General features: G+C 43.6%; 2 protein-coding genes across 17 annotated transcripts in view; one reads left to right on the top strand and one right to left on the bottom strand.

Annotated features, from left to right (window-relative positions):
* ANKRD13A (ankyrin repeat domain 13A) overlaps positions 1 to 12,437 on the bottom strand; it is a 30,399-nt gene extending 17,962 nt beyond the window's left edge. Inside the window, exons 1-3 of one of the 3 annotated variants that reach the window (XM_028116475.2) lie at positions 12,115 to 12,437; positions 1,052 to 1,184; positions 140 to 264 (exon numbers count right to left, since the gene is read on the bottom strand). In XM_028116475.2, the coding sequence (XP_027972276.1) occupies positions 140 to 264; positions 1,052 to 1,184; positions 12,115 to 12,210 (354 nt within the window). In that variant the 5' untranslated portion in view covers positions 12,211 to 12,437. Of the gene's footprint in view, positions 1 to 139; positions 265 to 514; positions 561 to 1,051; positions 1,185 to 12,114 lie in introns of those variants that run through there. The other 2 variants (XM_028116474.2, XM_028116476.2) reach the window with 2 other exon arrangements.
* A 2,456-nt stretch (positions 12,438 to 14,893) lies between these two features.
* The window catches only part of GIT2 (GIT ArfGAP 2), a 49,841-nt gene continuing 38,745 nt past the window's right edge, over positions 14,894 to 25,989 (top strand). For 13 of the 14 annotated variants that reach the window (XR_003611320.2, XR_003611321.2, XR_003611322.2 and 10 more), the window contains exons 1-6: positions 14,894 to 15,066; positions 19,130 to 19,263; positions 20,761 to 20,873; positions 21,512 to 21,617; positions 24,017 to 24,103; positions 24,220 to 24,350. Coding sequence is in view for 10 of the 14 variants with exons in the window: in XM_028116577.2 (XP_027972378.1) it covers positions 15,015 to 15,066; positions 19,130 to 19,263; positions 20,761 to 20,873; positions 21,512 to 21,617; positions 24,017 to 24,103; positions 24,220 to 24,350 (623 nt within the window). In the remaining 4 variants the exon portion in view is untranslated. Of the gene's footprint in view, positions 15,067 to 19,129; positions 19,264 to 19,563; positions 20,283 to 20,760; positions 20,874 to 21,511; positions 21,618 to 24,016; positions 24,104 to 24,219; positions 24,351 to 25,989 lie in introns of those variants that run through there. The other variant, XM_028116584.2, reaches the window with a different exon arrangement.

Genomic DNA, 25,989 nt, shown 5'->3' on the forward strand with positions numbered 1-25,989 from the left:
AATGCTCTTTGGTACTAAACGATTGTATTTACAATTCATTAAACTGTTAGGAAGGTACAAGTGGATGTCTAACCATGTCTCCAGCTATGTTGTCAGCATTTAACTCAAATTATGGCATTGCCACATTTTTTTTGGATACCTCGAGAATTTTCTGGAGCAGCTCAGGAACTCCTTCAAGGGCCATGGATGTGTTGTGGTAGTCCCGATGTTGAAGAACGGTGTACACCATCTCGGGGTCACCGGTGCTCACAGCCTCATGTAAAACTGGAAACCAAGGAGGTGAAACTTCATCACTCAGTAGTCTCAGACTCTGACAAACTCCTAAGCTAGTTTGAAAAGAGTCTGTAGATCAAAGACCAACATTTTCTTCAAAGAGGGGGAGAGGCTACATCCCACCTTACTTTTATGACCATGATTGCTATCGCTAGCTCTTAACTGAGTGGAAAGAAAATACAGCGCTCGTAGCCTCTCGAGCAAACCAACTTCCATCCTCCCCCCGCACCCCCTCTCTTACCACTGGTTCTGAAATCCTGACAGTGTCTTCAGAGAGCAGGCTTTACCTGTGTGATCACACAACCGTGGTTACATGTGGATCGGGCAGGTAGGGCTTAGGTGTATCTTTGCTCAGCCAACACAGAATTACTCTGACCAACAGTTCATTGCTTGCAAGCAAGTGAAGTGCCCGGATTTCACCGGAAAAGGCTACTTTTAGTCATAATTTCGTTTTGATTTTGGCTATCCCGACAGATTCACTGGAGTTACCATCACATTCCTCAGGAGGAATCTGGCCTCCACACTCATATGTGGTGGAAGGGTTTGAACTGAGAGCTGCTTTCTGGATAGGAGTCGCCCTTCACTGAGGGCTTCTGGCCAGGACACAGTTCGGACCATTGTGCTGCAGGCCCGCATCTCCTCGCCCTGGCCCCTACTCCCAGGAGAGAAAGAGTCTTAAGAAAAAGATAACTTGAGGACAATTATAATTGAGACTGGTCTTTATTCAGAAAGAGATACCGAAACAAAAGGCTTTCAGATATTTTAAAAGCATACTTGCCTGTCCATCCCTCACGATTTTCTTTTGTAACATCTGCTTTATGTCGGAGCAAGACTCTAGCAGATTCCAAATGTCCCAAAGAAACAGCAAGGTGCAATAAGGTTCGACCTCGTGGATCCAGAGCCTCCACATTCTGTTAAGTAAACACTGGTGTTTATAAGATTGTATATATTATATCAAAACATGGAAATGTGTGTGAGAGATAAAATTTAGTATAAAGTGGAAAATTACACATTAATTACAACACTATATGGAAGAAAGAATGCTTGCGTGTGGGAGTGGTTGAAATATTAATTTGAGGGCCATAATAAAGATGATCACTACTGAGTTCCTTTTTCTATAAAGTGAAGTGCCCAATAAGTTAACGTGGACTGTAGGCCTCGATCATCAGGCATGTCTTATGCTCGCAACAGCACTCAAATGAAGTCTAAATGGGGCTAGGGGCTTTCATGAATGCAACCACCCTCTGACACCGAACATGGGGGATTTCTCAAGCGTATATCAGCACCCAGGTCTAGACCAGGAAGTGGAGGACTTTAAGCAAAACTCAAAGTACAGAAGGTCATTTGGGTCAGAATAAAATCACATTCTCTAGCTGGGTCCCCCTCAGAACGCCACTCTCATTACTGTGTATGGAGTTCTGAGCACCGTGAAGTAGCAGCATCCACAGGTCCTGCAATGAGTGTGATCCGCCAGACGTGGATGTGGACATGTTTCTAGGTGAATGTGAGAACAAACACATGCCACTGTGGTCTCTTTCCCCTCGAAGGTTTTCTTCCCCATGCTGGGCAGAGCCATTTGGCTTTTACTCTTCATTCGTATCCCGGCCCTCCTTCCGCCACCTGCACTGGGTGGAGAGCCAAGTGGCAGTTTCTCTGGTGGTGTGAGCCCAGCCTGAATGACCGAATGCTGCCTTCAAAACAGGATTCTGAACGTTCTTCCAAGGACACAAGAAACTACCATGGGACTTCTGGGATGTAAAACGTTTTAAGTGCTCAAATACTTCTCAGGGAATGTGCTTTTATCTTGATTTGAGATGCTAGTTGTTGTACAGGCTTTAACTGCAGCCTCCAAAGATATCCAGAATGTTCCACTTACTGGCCACAGGGGAGAAAGGTAAGCAGAGCTAAATAGCTACTGCCCAACAGCTACTGAACCTCCCTGTTTTGCAAAGTGCATCATGGCTGGCATGCAGTGAAGACAGGGACTGTTCTCAAGGAATGACAGCAGTGGCCGAAGACGTTCTGCTAAGCGAGCACATGTCCCCCTGGACCAATCCCAGGCCTCAGCGTTCTCTCCGGCGCTGGAATACCAACACATCTCCTGGAATGGGGCCCACACCACCTCCCAGGATTCCCTGGCTTTCCCCAAGGGTATGGCTTTTGTCTCTCTCACTAGAGACACTGATACTCTTCCAAAGGGCGGGATCCAAGTCTCGTATTTCCTAGCTTCCACCACCCTGGTCTCTAATCTGCAGTAAACCATTGTTTTTAAAACAGTAATCTAGCTAAAGATTGAAGTTTAGCAAGAGAGAAATAATTAGCAAATTCATTGCCTCTTTACTTATCTGTTATATAAACTGTTTCCTCACCTAACAAGTTCAGTTTACGGGAAAGGTGCTGGGTTTAGCACACTGCCTGATATAGAGGAGATGTTTAACAATACTTGTCACACAAAAAAGGGAAATTCTATTTAATGTAATTCACACCCCAAAACAAAACATCTCAGACCAAGGACTGACACTCAAGCTCCTGGGCAACCACTAGAAATGATGTGCAAAATCAAAGCCAAATACATTAAGTACCTGACTTTTTCCTAGTTTGGACCACAGGGAAAAAAAGTACGTATGAGCCCGACAGCAGCACATTTTGCAATGCTGACTGTAGCTCTTCAGAGCCTCCTGCACCTCTTTCTCATGTGAAAAGAGAGAAGGGAGGAAAAATACTGTATTACGGTGACTGGGATTAAAAATAGTGGATGATTCAAGTGGAAATCAGCAAAACAGAGAGCAGCAAATCAATACAGGAAAAGCAACAAAACCAAAAATTTGTTCTTGGTAAATATCAACAAAATTGATAAACTTGCAGCTAGATTGACCAGGAAAGAAAGAGAGAACACTCCAGTTACCAAAAGCGGAAATGGAAGAAGGGGTATCACTACCAACTCTGCGGAAACACAAAGTGTTTAAAAGGAATACTGCGGGGCGCCGTCGGTGAAGCGCCGGCCTTCGGCTCAGGTCATGGTCCCAGGGTCCTGGGATCGAGCCCCGCATCGGGCTCCCTCCCTGCTGGGCAGGGAGCCTGCTTCTCCCTCTGCCCCTCCTCCCACTCGTTCTCTCAATCTCTCTCTTCCTCTCTCAAATAAGTAAAATCTTTAAAAAAAATAAAAGGAATACTGTGAACTGTATGCCAACAGAGACTTAAATGAAAGGCACATATTCCTAGACAGACGTAAACTAGCAACACTGACTTAAGAAAAAGCAGAAAATCTGAATAAATTTGTAACAAGAGATTGAATCAGTAATTTTTAAACTTTAAAAAATGCTCAGGCCCAGATGGCTTCACTGGTGAATTCTGCCAAACATTCAAAGAATTAATATCAATTCTTCACAAACTTCCAAAAATAAAAAAAAAATAGAAGATAAAGGAAAAATTCCCAACTTGTTTTATGAACCCAGTATTATCCTGATAACAAACACATTACCAAAGAAAGAAAACCACAGACCAATACCTCTAATGAATATGGGTGCAAAATCCTCAACAATATATTAGCAAAACAAATTTAGCAACCCATAAAAAGGATTATTAAACACCAAGACCAAGTAAGATTTATCTCAAATGCAAAGGTGGTTTAACATCTGATAATTAATAACACAGCATATTAATAGAATAAAATAAAATAACACATGATTATCTCAATAGATGCATGCTGTGGTCTAACTGTAGTCTACATTCTTTTTTTTTTTTTAAGATTTTTTATTTATTTATGTGACACAGAGAGAGACACAGCAAGAGCAGGAACACAAGCAGGGGGAGCAGGAGAAGGAGAAGCAGGCTTCTTGCGGAGCAGGGAGACCGATGTGGGGCTCGATCCCAGGACCCTGGGATCATGACCCGAGCCGAAGGCAGACGCCCAACGACTGAGCCACCCAGGCGCCCCACTGTAGTCTACATTCTTATGTTGAAATCCTAACTTTCAAAGATGATGGTAAAGTGGGGCCTTTGCGGGGGGCACTTAGGTCATGAGTGTGAGGCTCTCATGAATGGCGTTAGTGTCTTAATAAAAGAGGCCCCAGAGAGCTTGCTAGACCCACTTTTACCATGTGAGGACACAGCTGGAAAGCTCCTGCTATGAACCAGGAAGAGAGCCCTCTCCAGCCACCACACTAAATCTTGTGAGCCTCCTGAACTTTAAGAAATAAATTTCTATTATTTATAAACTACCCAGTCTATGGTATTTTGTTACAGAGACCCAAACAAGGCTAAGACAATGGAGAAAAAGCATTTGACAAAATCCAACACCCCTTCATGATACAAAATAAAAATAAAAAACAGGAAACACTCAACAAACTAGAAATAGAAGGGAATTTCCTCAAAGAGCACCCAATTATGAACACCCACAGCTAACATTATCTTAATGGTGAAAGACTGGATGCCTTCCCCCTAAGATAAGGAACAAGACAAGGATGTTCTCTTCCGTCTCTTCTATTCAGTACCGTACTAGACGTTCTAACCAGGGCAATATGGCAAGAAAAAGAAAGAAAAGGCATCCAGATTAGAAAGGAAGAAGTAAATCTCTATTCACAGATGACATGATCTTATATATAGAAAATCCTAAGGTATCCACTAAAGGGTTAGAACAAACAAAGGAGTTCAGCAAGGTTGGAAGATACAAGATCAATTTAAAATCAATTATATTGCTCAGAGAACAAACTGGTTGTTGTCAGAGGGGAAGTAAGTGGAGAGATGGGTAAAACAGATAAAGGGGACTAAAATATACAAACTTCCAGTTATAAAATAAGTAAGGCACAAAGATTTTGTGCCATATTCCATATGGAACGGTGGTCAATAATGGAATATGGAATATGGTCAATAATATCGTAATAACGTTGTTTGGTGACAGATGGTGACTACACTTATCATGGTGAGCACTGAAAATGTACAGGACTGTTGAATCAATATGTTGTACACCTGAAATTAATACAACATTGTGTGTTAATTATACTTAGTTTTAAAAAATGAAACAAAATCAACTGTCTCTCTATACACTAACAACTGAAAATGAAATTATGAAAACAATTCTATTTACAATAGCACCAAAAAGAATAAAACATTTTGGAATAAATAACAAAAGTACAAAACATAAACTCTGAAAACGGTAAGGCATCGTTGAAAGAAATTAAGACCTAAATAAATGGAAAAACATCGCATGTTCGTGGTTCAGAAGACTTAATATTTAAGATGTCCCTACTCCCCAAACTGAGGGCGCCTGGGTGGCTCTGTTGGTTAGGCGTCTGCTTTTGGCTTAGGTCATGATCCCAGGGTCCTGGGATCGAGTCCCACATTGGGCTCTCTGCTCGGCGGGAAGCCTGCTTCTCCCTCTCCCACACCCCCTGCTTGTGTTCCCTCTCTCACTGTCTCTCTCTCTGTCAAATAAATAAAATCTTTAAAAAAAAAATAAAAGTCTTTTCAGCAAGTGGTGCTTGAACAACTGGATATGCACATACAAAAGAATGAAGTTTTATATATATGATACATGAAAATTAGCTCTAAATTGATCAGAAACCCAAATGGAAGAGCTAAAACGATAAAACTCTTAGAAGAAAACAGAGTTCATCTTTGTGACCTTGGGTTGGGCAAAACGTTCTTAGATATAACACCAAAAACATAAGAGACAAAAGAAAATACAGATAAATTGCACTTCATCAGAATTGAAAATTTTTGTACTTCACGTGATACCATGAAGTAAAAAGACATCCCACAGAAGGGGAAAAAATATTTGCAAGTCATTTATCTGATAAGGGGCTAGTCAGTATCCAGAATGTATGAAGAACTTTAACTTCTCAAGAATAAATAGACAACCCAATTTTTAAATGGGCAAAGGATTTGGAATAGACATTTCTTCAAAGACGATATGCCAATGCCAAGGAGTACATTAAAAGAGGCTCAATTTCACTCATCACTAGGGAAATGTCAGTCAAAACCACAATGAGATACCACTTCACACCCACTAGGATGACTACAATCAAAAAGAATAACAAGTGTGGACAAAGATGTGGAGAAACGAAACCCTCATGCACGGCTGGTGGGAATGTAAAATGGTGCAGCCAATTTGAAAAACGGTTGGCAGGGCCTCGAAAAGTCAAACATAGAGTGACCATATGACCCAGCAATTCCCTCATGGGTATTTACCCAAGCGAAATAAAAACATACACCCATATGAAAACTTATACACGAATATGCATACAGCATTATTCATATAACAAAAAAGGGGGGCGGGGACAAATATCCATCAACTGGTAAATGGATAAACAAAATGACGTACACCCAGACAGGGGAATACTATTCGGCCATAAAAAGGAATGAAGGACTGATATGTGCCACAGTGTGGATGAACCTCACAAACATGGTAAGTAAAAGAAGCCAGACACAAAAGACCACATATCATAGGACTCCATCTATAGGAAATGTCCAGAATAGGCAAATCTAGAGAGACAGCAAGTAAATTAGCGATAGCCTGGAGCTGAAGGGGTGGAGGGGAAATGCAGAGTGACTACAGGGCCCGGGGTTTCTTTCTGGGGAGATGAAAATGTCTGGAATTTGATGGTGGTGATGGTTGCACAACTCAGTGAAGACGCTAAAAACCACTGAGTGAGGGCGCCTGGGTGGCTCGGTTGGTTAAGCGACTGCCTTCGGCTCAGGTCATGATCCCGGAGTCCTGGGATTGAGTCCCACATCAGGCTCCCGGCTCAGTGGGGAGCCTGCTTCTCCCTCTGACCTTCTCCCCTCTCATGCTGTTTCTCTCTCTCTTTCTCTCTCTCAAATAAATAAAATCTTTAAAAAAAAAAAAACCACTGAGTGATATACTTTAATGGGTGAATTGTATGATTAGTGAATTACAGCTCAATAAAGATGTTTGAAAAAAACCTATCTATGTATGTGCTTTATGTAATACATAAAACGAATCTATCATCTATATACTGTTTGATGAGTTGTTTAATTTCTCCAGAGCTTCAGTCTGCTCCCTTGTAAACTGGGAATAAAAAACCCCGACCTTACAAAGTTCGTACAACAGTAAAGGCATAATACTAACCCTGTAAAGAAGCACTAAGAAGAAATAGCTCTTATTATCATACACCCACATTATGGAGTGCATATAAGCGGTCAGTTTCTTCCTAAAAGGGATCTGTTCAGATTTCATTACAGTTTATAGTAGGGCTTAGGGTCTCTAACCAATGACATTAGTTCAGTGAGCAAGAGCGTTCAGAATTAAACTGGAATTCACACTGGAAGCTGATCATTTCAGTTTTTCCTTTATGTTTCTTCAGTCATGAACTATACCAAATTAAAAACACCCACCCCTTCAAACTATAATAGTGCCCCCAAAGAAAAAAAGCAGTGAGATTTCTGCATGTCCCCATCCTAATTGCTAATTTAAGCCCACTGACTTTGCTGGCTCAAAGCCTTGTTTTCATCCTGCTGCCCTCCTGAGGCAGTAAAAGCCCAAGCTTTGAGTGCAGGCTGCAGAGCCAGACAACAGGCCCACGTCCAGGCCCCTGACTAGCCTCAGGTGCATTAACCAACCCTTCTGTGCCTCCAAACCCAACACAATGTAAGTCCTTCATCAACCATCACTGTTACCTCTGGCAGGGGGCGGGGGGGGGGGGGGGCCTCCAGCAAGAGGCTGCTAACTGGCCTTCCATTCTCTCCAGAAGTCCACCCTCATTCCTGTGCATCTCAGGCTGCCCTGGTCCTCTGCAGCTGTAGCCCAAACTGACCACCCCCACCCCCACCCCCAACCCCCGCCCCTGCCAAGTCAGGCGGGAAATGGTATCCATAGGCATAGTTCCTTCAAGTGAGCTTGAGCCCCCGAGGGCCAAGGGGGAGTACGTGAGAGCAGGCTCTAGCTCTTCATCTTGGATGCTTGGCCCCTGGCTCCTGGAAGGCCTCCAGCCAACAGGCACCAACCTGAATGTGTGCCCAGTGCCCCACTTGGCCTGCTGTAGACCGGGGCAACAACCCCAGGGTAGCTCCCTGTCAAGCTCTGAGGACTGCTGCCGCCTAGAACACCCTCTTCCTCTTTGCCTGATGGTACACTCTCACCTGCTGGCTTCCTCACTGGGGCCTGGCCCTAGAGTCAGGCCTCATCTGCCACCCTCCACTCTACTCAGTCCTGGGTCTCCCCCCATCTAAGGTGCACTGAATGACCTTTGCCTATGTCCCCTTAAGTGTTCACTCACTCTCCCAGCATCCATAAGAACGCCAGGGATGTTTAACAGACCTCTCTAGCTAAATGACAGACAACACAAACGTGACACAAAATCATTTCCACTGCACCGACTTCAAGGCCCCACTGAATATTAAAGACAGTAGAGCTGATGCGTTAAGAGGCACTTAATAAAGCGTCTCTGCTGAGCCAACTTGGAAAGCTTGAAACAACTGCAGAGCTGGCAAACTCCACACTCCAGCTCTCAGCAAGACCTTGGGGTGGGGGCTGACTCACGCACACTCGGAAACGCGCCTACCCTCTTCATCTGGATAAACTTGATTCCTTCTGTGCTGTTTTTCCTAGAACAAAATACAATCCTTACAGCTACCGGTGTGCCTGCTTCGAGGCTCACTCGTGGGATGGGAGGAAGGAAGGAACAGAGAGCAGAAGCCCACTGGCAAACAAAACACTAAGTGAAACAGTTGGTTGTATTGCTGGGGTGATAGAAATTTTTTGTTTTTAACTATGCAGCCAGGACACGTTCCTTGCAGAAAAACTGGGGCATACATAAAAGAAACTGAATGCCCAGGAAGATTATCATAATCACAGCAGCAACGATGATAAATGGGATTACTCTCACTTACTATGTGCCGCGCTTCCACATCTGTTCTCTGCCTTATTTTCCACGATTCTGAACTGGAGGGACTCTTACGGAAAGAAGCAGAATGCAAGGGTTAAGAATACAGCATTAGGACAGAGTCTGACTTTCTGGGTTCACACCCTGGTTCAGCCACAGGCTAAGCAGGCAACTGAGCGTCTCCACCTTATCTGGTTTCCTTATCTGTAAAATGGGAATCGTGAAAGCATTCACTCCAAGGCAGTGTGAGAATTAAATCTAAAATTGCACGGAAAACATTTCAGCACAATGCCTGACAAATGTACGGTAGACTTTCAGTGCTACTCTCCCTATTTTTACAGATGATAAAACAGTTCAGCAAGGGTAAATAACTTGCCCAAGCTCACAACGTTACCAGTATTAGTACTGGCCATTAACCCAACTCCCTCCAAGTCACAGAAGTCCGTAGTTGTTTCATAATCAAGAGGATCTTGACAAATATGAAAGCAACAAAATATTTCCTGCCACATATTTTAATGATATCAATGAATAACTTCTTAACCCTGAACCAGTTACATAATTTGCAGGGCCCAGTGAAAAATGAAAACGCAAAGCTCCTTGTTCAAAAAAAAAAAAAAATGAAGAATTTCAAGACGGTGGGGCCGCCTGGGTGGCTCAGTTGGTTAAGGCTCCAACTCTTGATTTCGGCTCAGGTCAGATCTCAGGGTGGTGAGATGGAGTCGGGCTCCACGCTCAGCAGGGAGTCTGCTCAAGATTCTCTCTCTCCCTCCACCCCCCTCCCACGCTGTCTTGCTCGCTCTCTCTCAAATAAATAATCTTAAAAAAAAAAAAAAGAATTTCAAGATGGTGACAGCAGAGCATTATACCAAGCATACCCCTTCTGAGCACACGTAGCACACCCTTGAAGCCAGCCCCATCTCTACCCCTTCAATGGCCAAGTTTCAGGATTGAGATTAGATTATGTGGTCATGACAGTCAAGCTTTCACGGTAAAGATGTTCTTTATGAATCGGCTTCAACTACCTCTTACTCAGAGAGGACTGGTATACTATGAAATGATCTACGGGGATAAACAATAACAAAGTCAAAACCAAATAATTAGTAAGTATGCATATTCTTCCTTTGACCCCGCCCCCGCCTTGACAGTATAAAGTGTGAAGGATCTAATTTACTCCAGGAAAATCTGCTACAGAATTATAATTCTCTGATCACGAATGTCCTTAACATTTTTCGAGGAAGAGGCACAGAGAACTTTCAATGAATTACAGCCTACAGGAAAAGGAGAGAATTCAACTATGCCACATTTCAGATTGTAAACCCAAGACCGTGTTCTTATCAAACAAGTTTTTCTATAAAGAAAAACTACACTTCATTCAAGCTCTTTTCTTCACCTCCAATGAATAGAAAGCCTACTGTTTTCAGAAATCAGTATTGAAAGAGTATGTGGCTTAATGATGGCAATGAACTTCTCTATCAAAAGGGAGTTTAGTTCTGTGACTTCCTTTGTACTTTATCTCGGTATTTCACAAGAAGCTGGGGCAGCACCGATACTGAGGAAGTGCAGATGCACAACACAGCAGGATTGTCTGGTCGTTTTTCAAGTGTCCAAGGTGAGAACACTTAGAGCTGAGAGCAAAATGATGGAGGATTCCCTCTGCACCACATCTAGTAACAGAAAGGGAATGAAATCACCAGGTATACTGGGACACCTAATGGTGAATCATCTACTCTGGGGGCGTGATCTAATTAAGACCAATGACTCTCACAATAAAAGTTTATTCTGTCTGGACAGAGGATTTAAATGAAAAAAGAGCAACTCTTGACTTCCAGCAAGTGCTCAACAGATTTTTTAAAAAATATAGCAGGGTGCAAGAACACACTCACCTAGCAGTAACCATTCACCAAACCGGGTGATGCTGACCTTGCTCAATTTTTGCCAACCAAAAGTGCTCCTTTTTCTCTAAAATTTCTTGACAATGATAGCATCAATTTTGAGCCATTCAAAAATAAGGATTTCAAAGTCAACAAGAAATACACCAAATAATTACAAATCCTTATCCTAACTGCTAAGTATATTAGCTTGTAAGTTGAGGGCACCAATAATTCCCAGACTTGTTGAGATGCCTTTAAAAGCAGGGTTTCTCAAGCATAACACTACTGACATTTTGGACCAGATAATTCTCAGTTGTGGAGAGCTGTCTTGTGCACTGTAGGATGGTGAGCAGCATCCCTGGCCTCTACCGCTAAGATCCCAGTAGCCCCCATTCTGCACGGGTAACGACCGAAACTATCTCCATGCATTACCATTGGAGGTGGGGAGGTGTTCAAAAATCACCTCCAACTGAGAACCACTGCTTTAAAGAGACAGCAATAAATAAAAGACAAGGAAAGCATTCGAGGATAGGAAGGGATTTTAAGGATCCTGTGCACCCGTGACTCTCAAACTTTGGTATGTATCAGCCTCCCTGGGCCAGAAAGGGAAAAATGCCTTGCCCAAGGTCACAGGGCGAGTTAGAACCTGGACTCCAAAGCCAACCAAGCCCTTCCTTACAAAAAGGGTGGGTGGGGTGAGCGGTGTGTGCTGTTCTCACCTCTTTGGGAGAGGCAGTAGAGCCAAACTGGTTAAAACAGTGCCCTCCGGAGCCAGCCGGCCATAGTTAAAATCCTGACTTGGTATTTATCAGGGGGGCGACCTCGCGCCCTCTGAGAGCCTCAGTTTCCTTCTCTGGCCAATGTAATAATAACAGTGCCTATCTCCTAGGATTGTTGGAAAGGCAAAAAGATAATGTTCATAAAACGCTCGGCACAGGGCCTGGCACCCAGTAAGCACTCCGATACATGTCCTCTTATTATTATTGTTCCACGGCTGCAGAATTGAAGGGGTCTGCGGGGCCCCGAAGGCAGAAGGTTGGAGATGGACTCGGGGGGACAAAGCGACCTCCCGATCCGCCCCCCACCCCGGCCCCTCGCCGCCGGCGGACCCCCGCCCCGCCCCTCACCTGGCCCCGCAGCTCCTTCTCCAGCTGCCGGTAGTCGTTGTTCCAGACCAGGAGGTGCAAGGGGAAGTGGCCGCTGTTGTCGCGGGCCGAGGACATGGCGAGAAGGCCGCAGCCGGGCCCTCACCGCCCGCTTGCCAAGCCTCAGCCCCGACGGGGTCTCCGGCGCCCGCCCGCCCGGCGGCTGGCGCGAGAAAGAGAGAGAGAGAGAGAGAGAGAAAGAGTGAGGGGCGCGGTACACGGCGGGGCGGCCCACGGGCCGGGTGCGGGGCGCGCGGGAGGTCGGGGGTCGCGGGCCGGGTCGGGGACGGGGTCGGCCGCGCCCACCCCGCGCCCCGCGGCGCTCCCGCCCGCGCTGACAGCTCCCAAACCGACTTCTGCGGGCCGAACTGCCCCAAACCGGGAAGTGCGCGGGGCGAACCACCGTGCCCGCCGCGGCGGGGGAGACGAGGCCAGCCACGCGGCCCGGAGTTGGCCGGATCGCACCCACCCCCAACTACACACCCGGAAACACAGTGCAGTCCCCAAACAGAGCTAAAATTCTCTCCCTTAGCTCAGGATCTGGACACGGAAAACTCGGCCTATCCGTCACCAGCCCCTTTCCCCCTGCTCCAGCGATTTCACATGGTTCAGTCCACAACTGGGCCTCTTCCATCCGCTCCGAGTTCAGGGGGTGGCAGCTGGAGCCTGGACCAAACCATTCCAGTTACTGACTCCCTTGCAGCCTTTTTGGAATTGGGCAGTGCTTCCATGATCGGCCAGAAGCCATTTTGGAAGTGGGCAACACGGAACAATTTTAAAGAGGGAATATTAAAAACTCTGGAGAAGTGGCACTGAAGATTTGCATAACGAGGGAGTTGTTCCTCCTCAGGGTTTCTCAACATCGGCACGTTGTAAACTCAGTAATTTTCTTTCTGTGGGGATTGTCCTGTGCTTTGTAGGATGTTGGGCATCTCTGGCCTTTCTATCCCCTGGATGCCATACCACTCCCCTGGCCAAAATATCTCCGGACATTGCCAAATGTCCCCTGGGGGAGAAAAATTATCCCCAGTTGAGAACCACTGTTCTATCTGAACTCCAAACCGGGTTATGATTCAAAGCTACATATGATGGTGGTTTCTTCCACATATCAGGGTCATTTATTTTGGGAACTCGCCACTCGAGTTTTGGATTATGGCTAAAAAGACTAATAGATAATACCCAGACTTGATCACACTCTGCAAATTTGGGTTTGAACCTCAGACACTACAGCTCTTTAGATTCAATAAAGAGCCAAGTCAACTTGCAGCTACTCACCAGCCTAAGCTATCCACACAGTTGTCTACAACTAGACCACACAGCTGGGGGAAGTTATTCAGTGCGTCCTGAAAGCATACCCTCTCCCTCCCCGGCCTGTGTGCATCCAGCTTTTCAGATGCCTGCAACAACAGCTGTACAAGAATCCTGGCCTAATTGGTTCTCCACACGTGTTGAGTCCAGATTTGTGAGTCTGAGAACCAAAACAGGATGCAGGAGCATCAGGATGGCACCCAGAGGCTCTCACTGTGGAATGTGTGGGAATTATGCAGTTATTCCTACACCACACATTTACCAAAATGGAGAGGTAGACCAACATCCAGAGCTTCTAAGACCTCTTCCAGAACTTCCTATCTTTCCAGAAACTTTATGCGACTTAATCTTTCTCTTCATCATTCAATATTTATTGAACATCTCTCTTATTCATGAGTTGCTGAACTCCACAATGGCTGCTTACCAGGGTATCTAAAGTCAAAACAGTGCCTGGACCTTAATAGGCATCCAATATTTCCCCACTGGAGATCATGGCTCGGTTTACGTATAATACATACAATAAATATTCATTAGCATTAGGGTCACATCTCTTCTCTCATTCACACTGATTAAACTTATCTCATTGTGTTTATCTCACACCATCCTGTGTTACTTTAGGTCATCTACTCTTATTCTCAAAAACAAAAAGTTGTGATTAGAAAATAATAGTGATACCAAATACCACGAATAATGGGAGCTACTATTATTGAGTGCTTACAATGGGGCAGGCACACCACATTTTTCTGTAAATTATTCCATTTGTCCTTAGCCGGATAGTAAATATTTAGCTCTGTAGGCCATATATGAGTTTTGTCGGATATTATTCATCCACTTCCTCTTCTCTTTTTTCTTCTTTACAACCCTTTTAAAATGTAAAAAAAAAATCATTCTTATGTAGCAAGACATGCCAAAAAAAAAAAAAAATCTTGCACTAGAGGTAGGTTAATACATCAGCTCCGTTTTCCACGTGAGACTAAAACTGCAGCCAAAGAAACACCTAGCGTTGCTTATTTGACTTATTTTATTGTGGATCTACCACAGTAGAATGTAAGCACCATGAGAACAGGAAATTTTGTCTTCTTTGCTCACTGTTATTTCTTCTGCACCTGGAACAGAATGTGGAACATAGTAAATGCTCAGTAAGTATTTATTGACTAAGTGAATGAACTCGACCAGTTATACTAAGTAACTTGACTACTGATTGCCTCAGGAAACTTGTGGCTGCAGAACTCTGGCCACGAGATTTTGCAGCTTCCCCTGGTATTACTCAGTGCTGGGACTTCCAAAGAGAGAGACCCAAATTGAAGAAAATATATAGGCAGGGCAGAAGATGCCGGGGCGTATATCTGCCCTCACTCAAGATGGCGGCAAGGCAGCGTGCCCTTTCCGGTCACATGATCTGTTCGACGGCGAAGGGCGCCTCCCCGCGCGTGCGTGCTGCGCCGCGGCTGCGAGGCGCTGAGGGGAGAGGCGCCGCCGCCAGCGCCGCGGGGACCCGTTAGAGCGGAAGCGCCGCCGCCGCCGCCTTCACTGTCCCGGGGACCCTGATTCCTGGCAGGTGGGAGGCTGGAGCCATGTCGAAGCGGCTTCGGAGCAGCGAGGTGTGCGCTGACTGCAGCGGGCCGGGTGAGTCGCACCGGCCGGGCCCGCTTCCCTCAGCTCTGCTCGAAGGGACCCCTGCCCCGGGGCCGCCCCCTCGGGTCGGGCGGGTCCCGGCGTCCGAACCCCACACCTGAGGTCGCGAGGAGGAGGACCCGGGGTGGCCTCGGGGCGGGAGCCGTCCCGGGCCTGTCAGAGCCGGGCGGGCTAGGGGGCCGCCGCCCTCCCGCCCCTCCCTCCGCTCTCATCCCCTCTCCTCCCCTCTCCGTCCCTCTGTCCCAGCCCGGGCGGGGAGGCTGCGGGGTCGGCGCTGCTTCCCCAACAGGAAGGGGTTTGGGCAATGCACAGGAAGGCCAATTACAGAAGTAAAATGCGAGCGTTCTCCCGGCTGCGGCCCCCTGAGGCTGCAGGTGTTCCCCCAGCTCCCCGCGCAGCCCCCCGGACCCCCGCCGCGCGAGGGGGCCCTGCCTGGGGTGGGTGCACTCGCCGCTTCCGTCCACCGATACTCTCCAGGGGACCCCCGTAGATGATTTCCATGCTCCTACGATCCCGGGTCCCACTCTACCTCCACCGGGGAGAATCTCCAGAAGGTTGAGGTCTTGCAAACACAACCAGCGCTTGGGCGGCAATGAGTGTCTCGAGTTTTGGGATCTGAACGGCCTGGGTTCAACTAGGTTTTGTTTCTGGGTGACCTTGGGCTGGTGATTTCATTTCGTCCAGCCTTAATTTCCTCATTTTTCCGATGGAGATAATTGGGAGAACCACATTCAGTGGTAAGGAAGAGTCAGTGAATATTCTTAGGATCATCTCATCTAAGTTTTTTTCTTTTTTGTGTTGCGTTGTTGAGTACAGAACCTTTGCGGTCTCTTAAAGCTAGAGTTGAGGTTCTAAATCATACATTAATTACAACATACAAAGCAAAATCACTGGCAAATAGACACATTTGGGCATTCGGGCAGGATAGACCTGTGGGTGCGTTGAAACCTCAAAACGCTTCAGATGGTTAAGCGTCTGCCTTCGGCCCAGGTCATGATCCCAGGATCCTGGGATCGAGTCCCGCATCGGGCTCGCTGCTCCTTGGGAGCCTGCTTCTCCCTCTGCCAATCTCTCTCTCTCTCTCTGTCTCTCATGAATAAATAAATAAAATCTTCTAAAAAAATAAAATTAAAAAAACATTCTTCCCTTGCATAAGGGATTTAGAGTTTTTAGATTTAGAATTCAGATACCTTTTAGCAATTGAAACTGAATCGACAGGTCTCCCTGCTTTTCTTGGTGCTTGGATTAAACTGCTTTGAAATTTGAAGTTATTAAAAGGTAAGATGACTTCTTTGGTTACAATAAAGTCCAATTAACCATAATAATTAAATCATTGAACGCTAGTGTTTTTGCAACCGTTCTGAACTTCATCTTGTTATGTGGCAGTGAAGACCAATTTTAAATAGTACTGTTATAAGTCAAACCTTATGTGGTTCTTTCATAGCCTGTATAGTGTGCAAGTGGGGTTACCGGTTCCTTTGCGATGGGGAAGGGGGCAGAGGAGTTGAAAAAGAGGACCTCAAGAAAGTGTGGGTTATACAGACTCCATCGTATTCTCTGAAAATGTTATTTGTTCCACTTCCTTATTTTCTTATTTTCAGTTGAACTCTCTGTGATGTGTTTGATTCACATGAGTCTAGATTGACTTCCTCTTGGAATGTGTATTCTTCACTCCTCATTAGGTGGTAGGGGACAAAGGAAAACTGCTTCACCATTGCTGCACTAATGACTGTCTTGCCCTTCTGCAGCATTTCGTGCATATTTCAGAACATTCTCTCTTCCATTGTATCATTTTTGTTGTTGTCTCAAATGCCTAATCTACAGAGACTTGAGTCATTTCCTTCCTGTTTTGAATATAATTAGGCTACCTTGAAATGTTGTGTGAACTTGAGCAGCTAGGAATTTGTGCTGCCTTTTCTGTAGAGCCCCAAAGAGTTACCTCTTTCTCGTAGGGGTCCTTTAAAGGTGCTGATGACTGCTGAGGCCTTCTCCCCAGAAAATGCACGTGTAGTCACTCTTTCATACAGAACTCATAATTTCTTAATGGGGTCACAGACGTTTCTGAAGTCCTTTTGTGGTGTTCCTGGAGTCTGGGGAAGAAGCCCCAGCATAGAACATTTAGGTAAACTGGAAGGGTTTCACCCATCGTCATTCGTATGAGCTCAATTTTGATTTTACTGTGTTGTGAACATTCTAGTATTTTTTCCATGGGATTCTGACCCATGATGCTAAAGTAACTCAGAACCTTGCTTAATGTGTCTTACTTCTATTTAATTTTCTCCAGGAACACAGTGAATCCTCTGAATGATATGTGAAAACCAAAGCTATGCTTCAAAATAGTTTTTTTTTTTTAAAGTAGTAGTATGAGTACCAAACTACAAAAAGCAGTGTTCTTATGTATCTTTGCAGGGATCTTTGATCTTGATGTTTTCAATCTTGTGTTTCAGAATAGCACAGTAGTACAGAATTATATTTCATTGAATTATTTTGTTTCTGTTTTATTTCATGGCAAACTTTTAACCATGATCACATCTTAGCAAGTATTTTACTTTTTTTTTTAATGAATCTAGGTTTTAAAGGTTTTGTTTTATTTTGAGAGAGAGCAAGTGTGCGCCCGTGCATGTTCGTACACACGCGCAGGGAGGGAGAGAATCCTAAGTGGACTCAACCCCGTGCTGAGTGTGGAGCCTGATCTCACGACCCTGAGATCATGACCTGATCCAAAATCAAGAGTCGGTCACTAAACCAAATGAGCCACCCAGGTGCCCCAAATCTAGTTCATTTTAAATAGATGGTTCTCTGAGCTCAACTACCTGAAAACTCCATTTGAGATTTTTCAGTATAGTAATAGTGTTCACCTGGAACAGTTGATGTCTTAAGTATTGACAGTCAAAAACTTCTTCAAGTTGTCAAGAATTTCAGCGGCCCCTTGAAAATATCCGAACGGTACTTAGAGAATAATTTAGAAAAGTTATAACAGCTGACATTACTGAGTACTTAACTATATGCAAAGAACTTTACCCTTTATATGCCCCCTACTCTGAGGTATGCTATTATTCCCATTTGATCCATGGTGAGGATGCTCAAAAAAATAACTTATCTGAGATCATTGTGCTAGAAGTGGCAGAGTTGGGCTTCCAACCCTGGACTGCTTGTCTCCAGAGCCACCCTCAACCACCACACCCTCTGACTCCCAGGATTTGTCTCTGATTGAAATCTCATAACTTTTCATTATATGGTTGGAAAGGATTTGAATAAACTGTTAATGGTAAAGATGGTGTACATGCATTTTAGAGATTTTTGTGGACATTGAAGAATTTTTAAATATAACTCTTAGACCAGGCAGCTTGAGTGGTACCTATTATCACCCCATTGTGCGTCTGACGAAATGTAGAAAGTCTGTTTTTATCTGGGATTTCGAAGTATGTGTTCAGTTTACTTGCCCAGTGTGGATTATTCTCACTGCTTACCAAGTGCGAATTATTCCTTGTCTCAAAGGATGTCTGCTGAAGCTCCATGGGACTTCGTGGGGGGAAAAGTATTGTACACGCACCACAAATATTACTTTTATTTTACATCTTTGCCTCTTTGAAGCTGCTGTGATAGCAGTCTTTTCAGCATTTAGTTTAGATAATGCTTTGTGGGTTATTCACTGACACGGCTATGTTATCTTGCTGTTTGTGGAGATTGGTTTGAAATGTTTCATCCATACCCTCTCAGTTTGCTTCTCTTATGTTGAATGAAGAAGCATGCATCTGAGATGGTAGATCACATTAAGGCTACAGACTGTGGCCCTAGACCAGAAAGGAGACAACTGCTTATTTAGGGCTTCAGCTCATGTGTTTAATCTCAATTAATGTGGTACCCAATCAGCCAAGATAGGTGGTATCATCAGACAGGCTCACCAGCTTGGTATGTTGACTTGCATTCTAACACAACAGAAATGTCTTTTTTTTTTTTTTTTTGAAAAACCAAACCTCAGTCATCTTTGACCATTTGGCAGCATAGCAGCCACCTGGTATCCTCGCCACTGAGATGTCATTCTTCCTTCCAGATCCTTCCTGGGCATCAGTAAATAGGGGGACTTTTATATGTGACGAGTGCTGCAGTGTCCATCGGAGCCTAGGGCGCCACATCTCTCAAGTAAGGCATCTTAAACACACACCGTGGCCTCCCACGTTGCTGCAGGTAAAGAGTAAGAATTCTCATGGTTTGTAACCTAAGCTTTTAGGATTCATAGTTTTAGCAACTAAAATTTCTTGTACTATACTTAAATCTTACAAAAATGTTTGAATCGTACCTGAACAGAGGTGCTGTGCCTATTAGTGCTGTATGTAAGAACTGAATTCCTCATTTAAGATTTTTTCCCCTCCTAACAAATAAATCTTGTCCCAAAAGCTCAATTATAGATAGAAAATAATTCCTAAAATTTCTTGGTAACGTTTCACTGCTGACTTTCTGGACTGAAATTGTTTTTAAACAGTCTGTCTTTTCCATATACCACAATAAATGTTTCTGAAAGCTGCAGTCTCAGGAAATTTTCCTTACGTTTCCTGCTTTGATGGAAGCATGGACTGAGATTCCTCCTCAAAAATCTCAGAGACATCTGATTTAAGTTTTCTTGAAATTCTTGTTACCAATTAGACACCAAATTGGGTTGACATGTTTCAATTGAGTGCCCAACACCCTGCTGAGCGTCAAGTGAGCTCTTTGTTTTATTTGGGGTTGAATGTCATGTCACCTGTACTTCTATTTTGGGGTGCACATTCTTCAAGTTCTATTTGGAAGTCAGAATTAAGCATGTGTTTCGCCTTCTTTTGTCTTGAGTACATATTTTACTAGATCTGTGGCAGCTGCTCAACATGTCCCTTAAACTTGCTTATATAAACCAGCGAGCCAAAACAAGTGGGTTTGGGTCTCTGATATGACAGTGTCTCCACCAATGCAAAACAAACAGATGGGGCTGTGTCAGGAGTCATGCTTTGAAATGAAATTGGGAAGTATGGTTTATTAATAACTTTTGCTCAGAGGTTTCTAACAGCTCCTTCACATGTGAAAGTGGGTGTTTACTGCTTTCAGGTCTCTGTTTACAGATTTCATTATAGGGCCTGAAGAAAGTCCAGAGATGAGTAGTTTAAAATGCCAGGCTTGACCCTAAAAGAACAATTCCGAAAGTATGGCACATGAACCACTCAAGACAGATGTAGGTAATACTCAAATATTTATTTTAATGGTTACATGATTTTAATGTTTATAGGAAAACTTTAACTAGCACATCAGGCTGTAATTGCTAGTAAAAGTTTTTAAAAAGCAAGTGGATTTAAAGGAAAATCTTAGGCAGAAAGTCTAGACAGTACATGGGTTGTTAAGAATCTTGAAAATAGTATTTGAATGATCAGGCTTGGGAAACACTGCCCCAAAGTGTCAAAGTGCTCTTCCTTCATGATCTGTAAGAACAGTTTAATCAAACTCTTTTAGGTACTTAGCCATCCTTCTGGTCAGACCTGAATCCTGCATATACGGTTCATCTTTCTCGTTCTAGAATCAGAAAGCAATGATTTGTAAGACATCCCCATCATGCTGATATTTGCAGTAGGGCTTGGTTTTCCCAGTTCAGTCACTACAGTTTCCAGTGAATATTTGTGGAAAGAAATTAAAATATGATTTTATACTGCTTGGTTTTAGATGGTTGAAACCTTGTATAATAATGGTGCTAATTCTATATGGGAGCATTCTTTGCTGGACCCTGCCTCTATTATGAGCGGAAGACGTAAAGCTAATCCACAGGATAAAGTACAGTGAGTGGAATGTTTATAAATACTTTTATTTCTTCATAACCCATGGGGCCCACTAAAAGGAGTGCAGCTACTTTGGACCAGCCTCCAAAGGGGTGGCACAGGAGGTGGTTACACTCCAGTTGTGCATTGAGCTCTTCGCTATTAGAAATGCAGAACAAGGCTGGGCACAGAACCATCTCTTTTGCATGGTTGCACAGCACGAGTCAGTCTCCAGTTTGAGACTAAAGCTTGGAGGCTGTTAGTGTAATCAGATTTAAGCTTAGGTGCTCAAACAAGAGGCAGTCAGACCAGAAATCTCAGCTCTGGGCTCCAGTCTGCCTGATGCCTCACCTGTAGGATGGGATGTAATGCTGCTTTCTCACAAGGCTGCTGGGTCAATTAACAAAATTACAAAGAAAAGAGAGAGGCTCTGAAAAGGAAGTACTCTGCAATCCTGGCCATTAGAATGACTAATTGACATTTTGAGACTTCAGGTCTTAAACTCCTGCTGGAACTTATTCACTATTGTTCATTTTCTTTTCAAGTAGGGGATACGGGTCACTTCCTCTTCTTTTTACAGCCTAAAGAATGGGGAATGTTACATCTGAACTGCAAGTAAACTGTTTTGTTTTCTTTTCATTTTTTTTTCCTCAAACCAGTCCTAATAAAGCGGAATTCATCAGAGCCAAGTATCAGATGTTAGCGTTTGTCCATCGCTTGCCTTGCAGGGATGATGACAGCGTGACTGCCAAAGACCTTAGCAAGGTGGGTCACACTTTCAAAATCCTAAAACTGCTGGATGAAACAGTATATTGTTTTGTTTGAAAAAAACTTGAGGAAGAAAAGAAAAAAAAACTTTCTGTACTCTAAATAATTAATAACAGCCTTTTTTGCAATTGGCTTCATCTTTAATTTTAGTTCAAATGGCAGCCATTCATGTTAGTGGAGGTAAAGGGCAAAGAGGAAAAATAAGTATGTATCTAGAAAGTGATTTTGTTCTTCAGATAATGGTTTTAAAATTATATTTCTGTAAGTTTTTTGTTTAACTTTGAAATAGGAACCATCCTTGAGTTTGTTTCTAGAAGGGACTAGGGAGTTCGAAGGACTTCTTTAGGTTTCTGGGCTGCATACTGAGTAGGATCTTCAGGAAGCAGGATGACTCAAAGCTGTAGTGCTTGGGATTCTTTATTATACTTGTAAAATGAGTAGGTGGTTTTCTTTATGTGGGCCTTTGCATGTTTTTGAGAGATGCCATGAAAAATATGCATCTTTATTTTTATTTTTTTTAAAGATTTTATTTATTTGAGAGAATGAGAGAGAGAGAGAGAGAGCACATGAGAGGGGGGAGGGTCAGAGGGAGAAGCAGACTCCCTGCTGAGCAGGGAGCCGGATGCGGGACTCGATCCTGGGACTCCAGGATCATGACCTGAGCCGAAGGCAGTCGCTTAACCAACTGAGCCACCCAGGTGCCCTATTTTATTTTATTTTTTATTTTTTGCTTTAAAATATTTTATTGGAATCCTTTTGATAAAAACAAGTATTTATGTTAAAGAAGTCTAACTGATCTAAAAATACTTAAGCATCTCAAAATTTCTGGGCAGTTTCTTTCCTCCAGTAAATTGACAGCTGCTCACACAGGTTAATGCAGGAAAGCTAGATGGAAGCTCCTAGGATCTGCCCAACACCAGAGAGGAGATATCCTCTGCGTTAACAAAACCCATAGTAGCCAGGGAGAAAGGACGCAGCTCTTCACTTCTCATCACAGCCTATAGGTTCAAGTGGCAGGAGCCATTACCTAGGCATCACAGATATCTCTCCACAGCATCTCTCCCAGAGGGCGAATTCCAAACTTCAGCCCTTCAGCTACCAGATCGGTGCCTAATCTGAAAGGGCACCACCCTAGCTAGGCTTCCAGAATAATCATGAGCGTTATCCAACAGTAACACACCCATGGGCTCTTAAGACACCCTCGGGCCGCTGTGGACCAGCCTGCGAGGACCAGGGGCCTACACGCAGGAAGCCGTGCAAAGACAGCGCAGGATGCCGTGGCCTCCCCTGGTGTAGGGGAGGGAGCCGCAGGAGCCCCCATGGGCACCACAGCATTCCCACAGCCCGAGGCAACCAGACCTGCGCACAAAGAGCTGCATCTTTATTTTTAAAGCACTGCTCCTTAGTAAATGTTCACACACAGCATGGGCACTCACAATCAGAATTTTAAACTTTACACACAATATATATAACTGTTACTTTTGCTAATTAATAAGGCTTGGCATGGGTTTTTTACCACAACTTAAAAATATTAAATACATTAATTTTAAAAATATGGTGTGGATATAGATGTTGGAGTAGATTTCTCTATTCTTACAATAATGGTTATTGCATCTTGGACAATTCTGGGTTAGACTTGAAGAAAAGAAGTTCATCTTCTGCATGTGTAAGAGCTTCTCTGCAGTGGTACAGAATTTGATATACACAGGCCTTTTTCCCACCCTGTAAGACTTCGTTAAAGTATTGTATACAAGGCCAAGAATGGTGGAGAGGGTGTGCTTATAAGGCAGAACCCTGTAGTTTACACAGTGTGGGATTCGCAGCCCTAAAGCCCTAGGTTCAATAATAACAACAAATAATAATGATTATAATAACGGCAGCTGTATTCTTTGAGCATTTCCTGTGTACCAGGCTCCATGCTAAGCACTTTGTTCTATCATCGACTCCCTACAGCAACCCTGTGAATAGGTGGCATTGTTATCACCATTTTAGAGCTGAGAAGACTAAGGTTCAGATTGCTTAAAGAACTTCCACAAGGTCACACAACTTGAAGGTGTATGATTTGAACTTCAGGTCTTTGAGGCTTCAGAGCCTGTTCACCCACCTTCTCATACCGCCTCTCACTTCAGGTCTGGTTGTGCTGCTTAGAAAAATCATGCATCTGGGTGGATCGGCCTTCCCAGCCCTTGTTTCCTTATTGGTCAAGTAGACCTGGCCCCACCTTAGAGCCCAGGGGTAGTTGTGACCAGCGAGGGAGAGAGTGCTGCTTCCACCTTACTGAACTAAATGAAGATTGGTTATTACTAATATAACGTATACTAAAATGACCTGCCAGCAGCTCTGGTATACCATTCTTTACACTTTTAACAGATATTTTTTTGGTTTGTGTTTTTCAGCAACTCCACTCAAGCGTGAGGACGGGGAATCTCGAAACCTGTTTGAGGCTGTTATCTTTAGGAGCACAAGCCAACTTCTTTCACCCTGTGAGGAAAGCATGAATTGATTCAGATATTAAATTGAAACTAAGTGGGGTGTGTTTGTGTAGCCTTTAGTTTTATTTAATTTGCTTGTTTGTCTACTTTTTATTAATATTTCTCAGGAAAAAGGAAACACCCCACTCCACGTTGCCTCCAAAGCAGGTCAGATTTTACAGGCGGAATTATTGGCAGTATATGGAGCAGACCCAGGCACACAGGATTCTAGTGGAAAAACTCCTGTGGATTATGCGAGGTGAGAGACCTAGATTCTTGTCACTGCCTTGGTTAGGGATTATTTATGCTGGGTATGATTCATTGTTAGGTCGCTAAATTGTGTATGATTAACATTTAATCCCTTTAAGTTAAGGATTTACCATCCTATCATTTTGCAGATGAAGACATTTCAAATCCGTATGAGCTCAGAGCCTGGCAAAGTCAGAGGAGGCAGAACCTTAACGAGTGTGCTTAGCTTCCAGTCTTTCATATGACTTCTAAAGCAATGGCATTTGAGCCATAGGCAGAGTCCAAAGCAAGTATCAAGAATTGCAAAACCCACTTCTCAGTTTCTTAATACGTTTAGTCATTGCTTGAACTTACAAACAGATCTGTACAGATAGGTAGGCAATCAAACAAGTAATAGTAAAATGTTAATTGTTAGGTTTTAGGCAGCAGACGTTTGAGTGCTTGCCGTAGAATCCTTTTAAGTTTCTTCTTGGTTTAAAAACTTTGTGAAATGCTGGAAAAGTAAATCCATGAGTTAGTCTTGAATATCATTTAAACGTTAGAAGATGGTTCATCTTTCCTTCTTTTTCCAGATTAACTTTTTATCAACTGCAAAGCACTCTATTCTGCAGAGGATAAAATGGTTGAAATGCCAAAACTGTGCCATCCCAGAATTTCTTCTCTTATGGAGGAGATGGTTCATACATGCATGAAAGAGTTAAATGAGGCAAGATAATGTGGAATTCATGGCCAAAAAGGATAACTGGTCTTAAAAGGCATTTGTAAGGTTTCTTCTTTGTGGCCTAAGTCAGTAAGAAACTTCTTTAGTTGATCTTTGAAAAATGGGTTGGATTTGGGTATGTGAAGGAGGAGCTAAGGCATTCTAAGTGAAAAAGAAAGGCATGATTTAAGTTCAGGAAGGAAAGATGGACAGGGCATATTCAGCACAGCAGAGGACTTTACTGGATAGAGCAGAGTGTATCTGGGAATAATAAGATCTTGAGGTATTGAGGAATATAGTATTTCCTGGATCTGAGACTCCACTGACGGTACAGGTCATCACGTTATCTCATATACCACTAAAAATGAGAACAACTAGGCCGATTTAATGATGATGGACCATCAATTGTAGCATACTTCCTGATTTCACAGCTGTTAAAAAAATGAGGAAAAAAGATACGTATCTCAGAAATCAAATGTGTGGTAGGTCAGTGGAATATCTTGTAGTGTCTTGAATGGTGGGAAGAGAAAGTGGCAGAAACTAGACTTCAGCTTTTAAGGGGAAGAGAGCCCTCAGTACGTGGTACTTATCACTTACCTTGGAGTTTCCTCATGTATACCTTGTGTATATTATAGACTCTCAATGTGATAATTTATTTATATCCCTGGTTACTAAAAAGATTTCAAGCAGCTTAAGTATTTACTTCATTAATGAGGAAAGGCAAACCTCATGTTTTCTGTTACATAAATTGAAGTTTAAGGAGGTGAAAGTAGCTACAAGTATGAGGTGTGCATTCTGTTGGTCTGTCTCTCCCTGAATTACAGACCTTGAAGTGGTTACTAAACTGTCATCCAGAATCGTACTGGCTGTATCAGGAGCCTCTAGGGGAAAGACGTTCAAAATATTGATGTTCACACTCATCCCATCCTTACTGATTCAGAATTCCCAA

The sequence above is a fragment of the Eumetopias jubatus genome, unplaced genomic scaffold (genome assembly GCF_037043125.1).
Source record: "Eumetopias jubatus isolate StellerSeaLion01/CBP00866 unplaced genomic scaffold, mEumJub1_p1.0 scaffold_16, whole genome shotgun sequence".
In the NCBI taxonomy this organism is placed as follows: domain Eukaryota; kingdom Metazoa; phylum Chordata; class Mammalia; order Carnivora; family Otariidae; genus Eumetopias; species Eumetopias jubatus.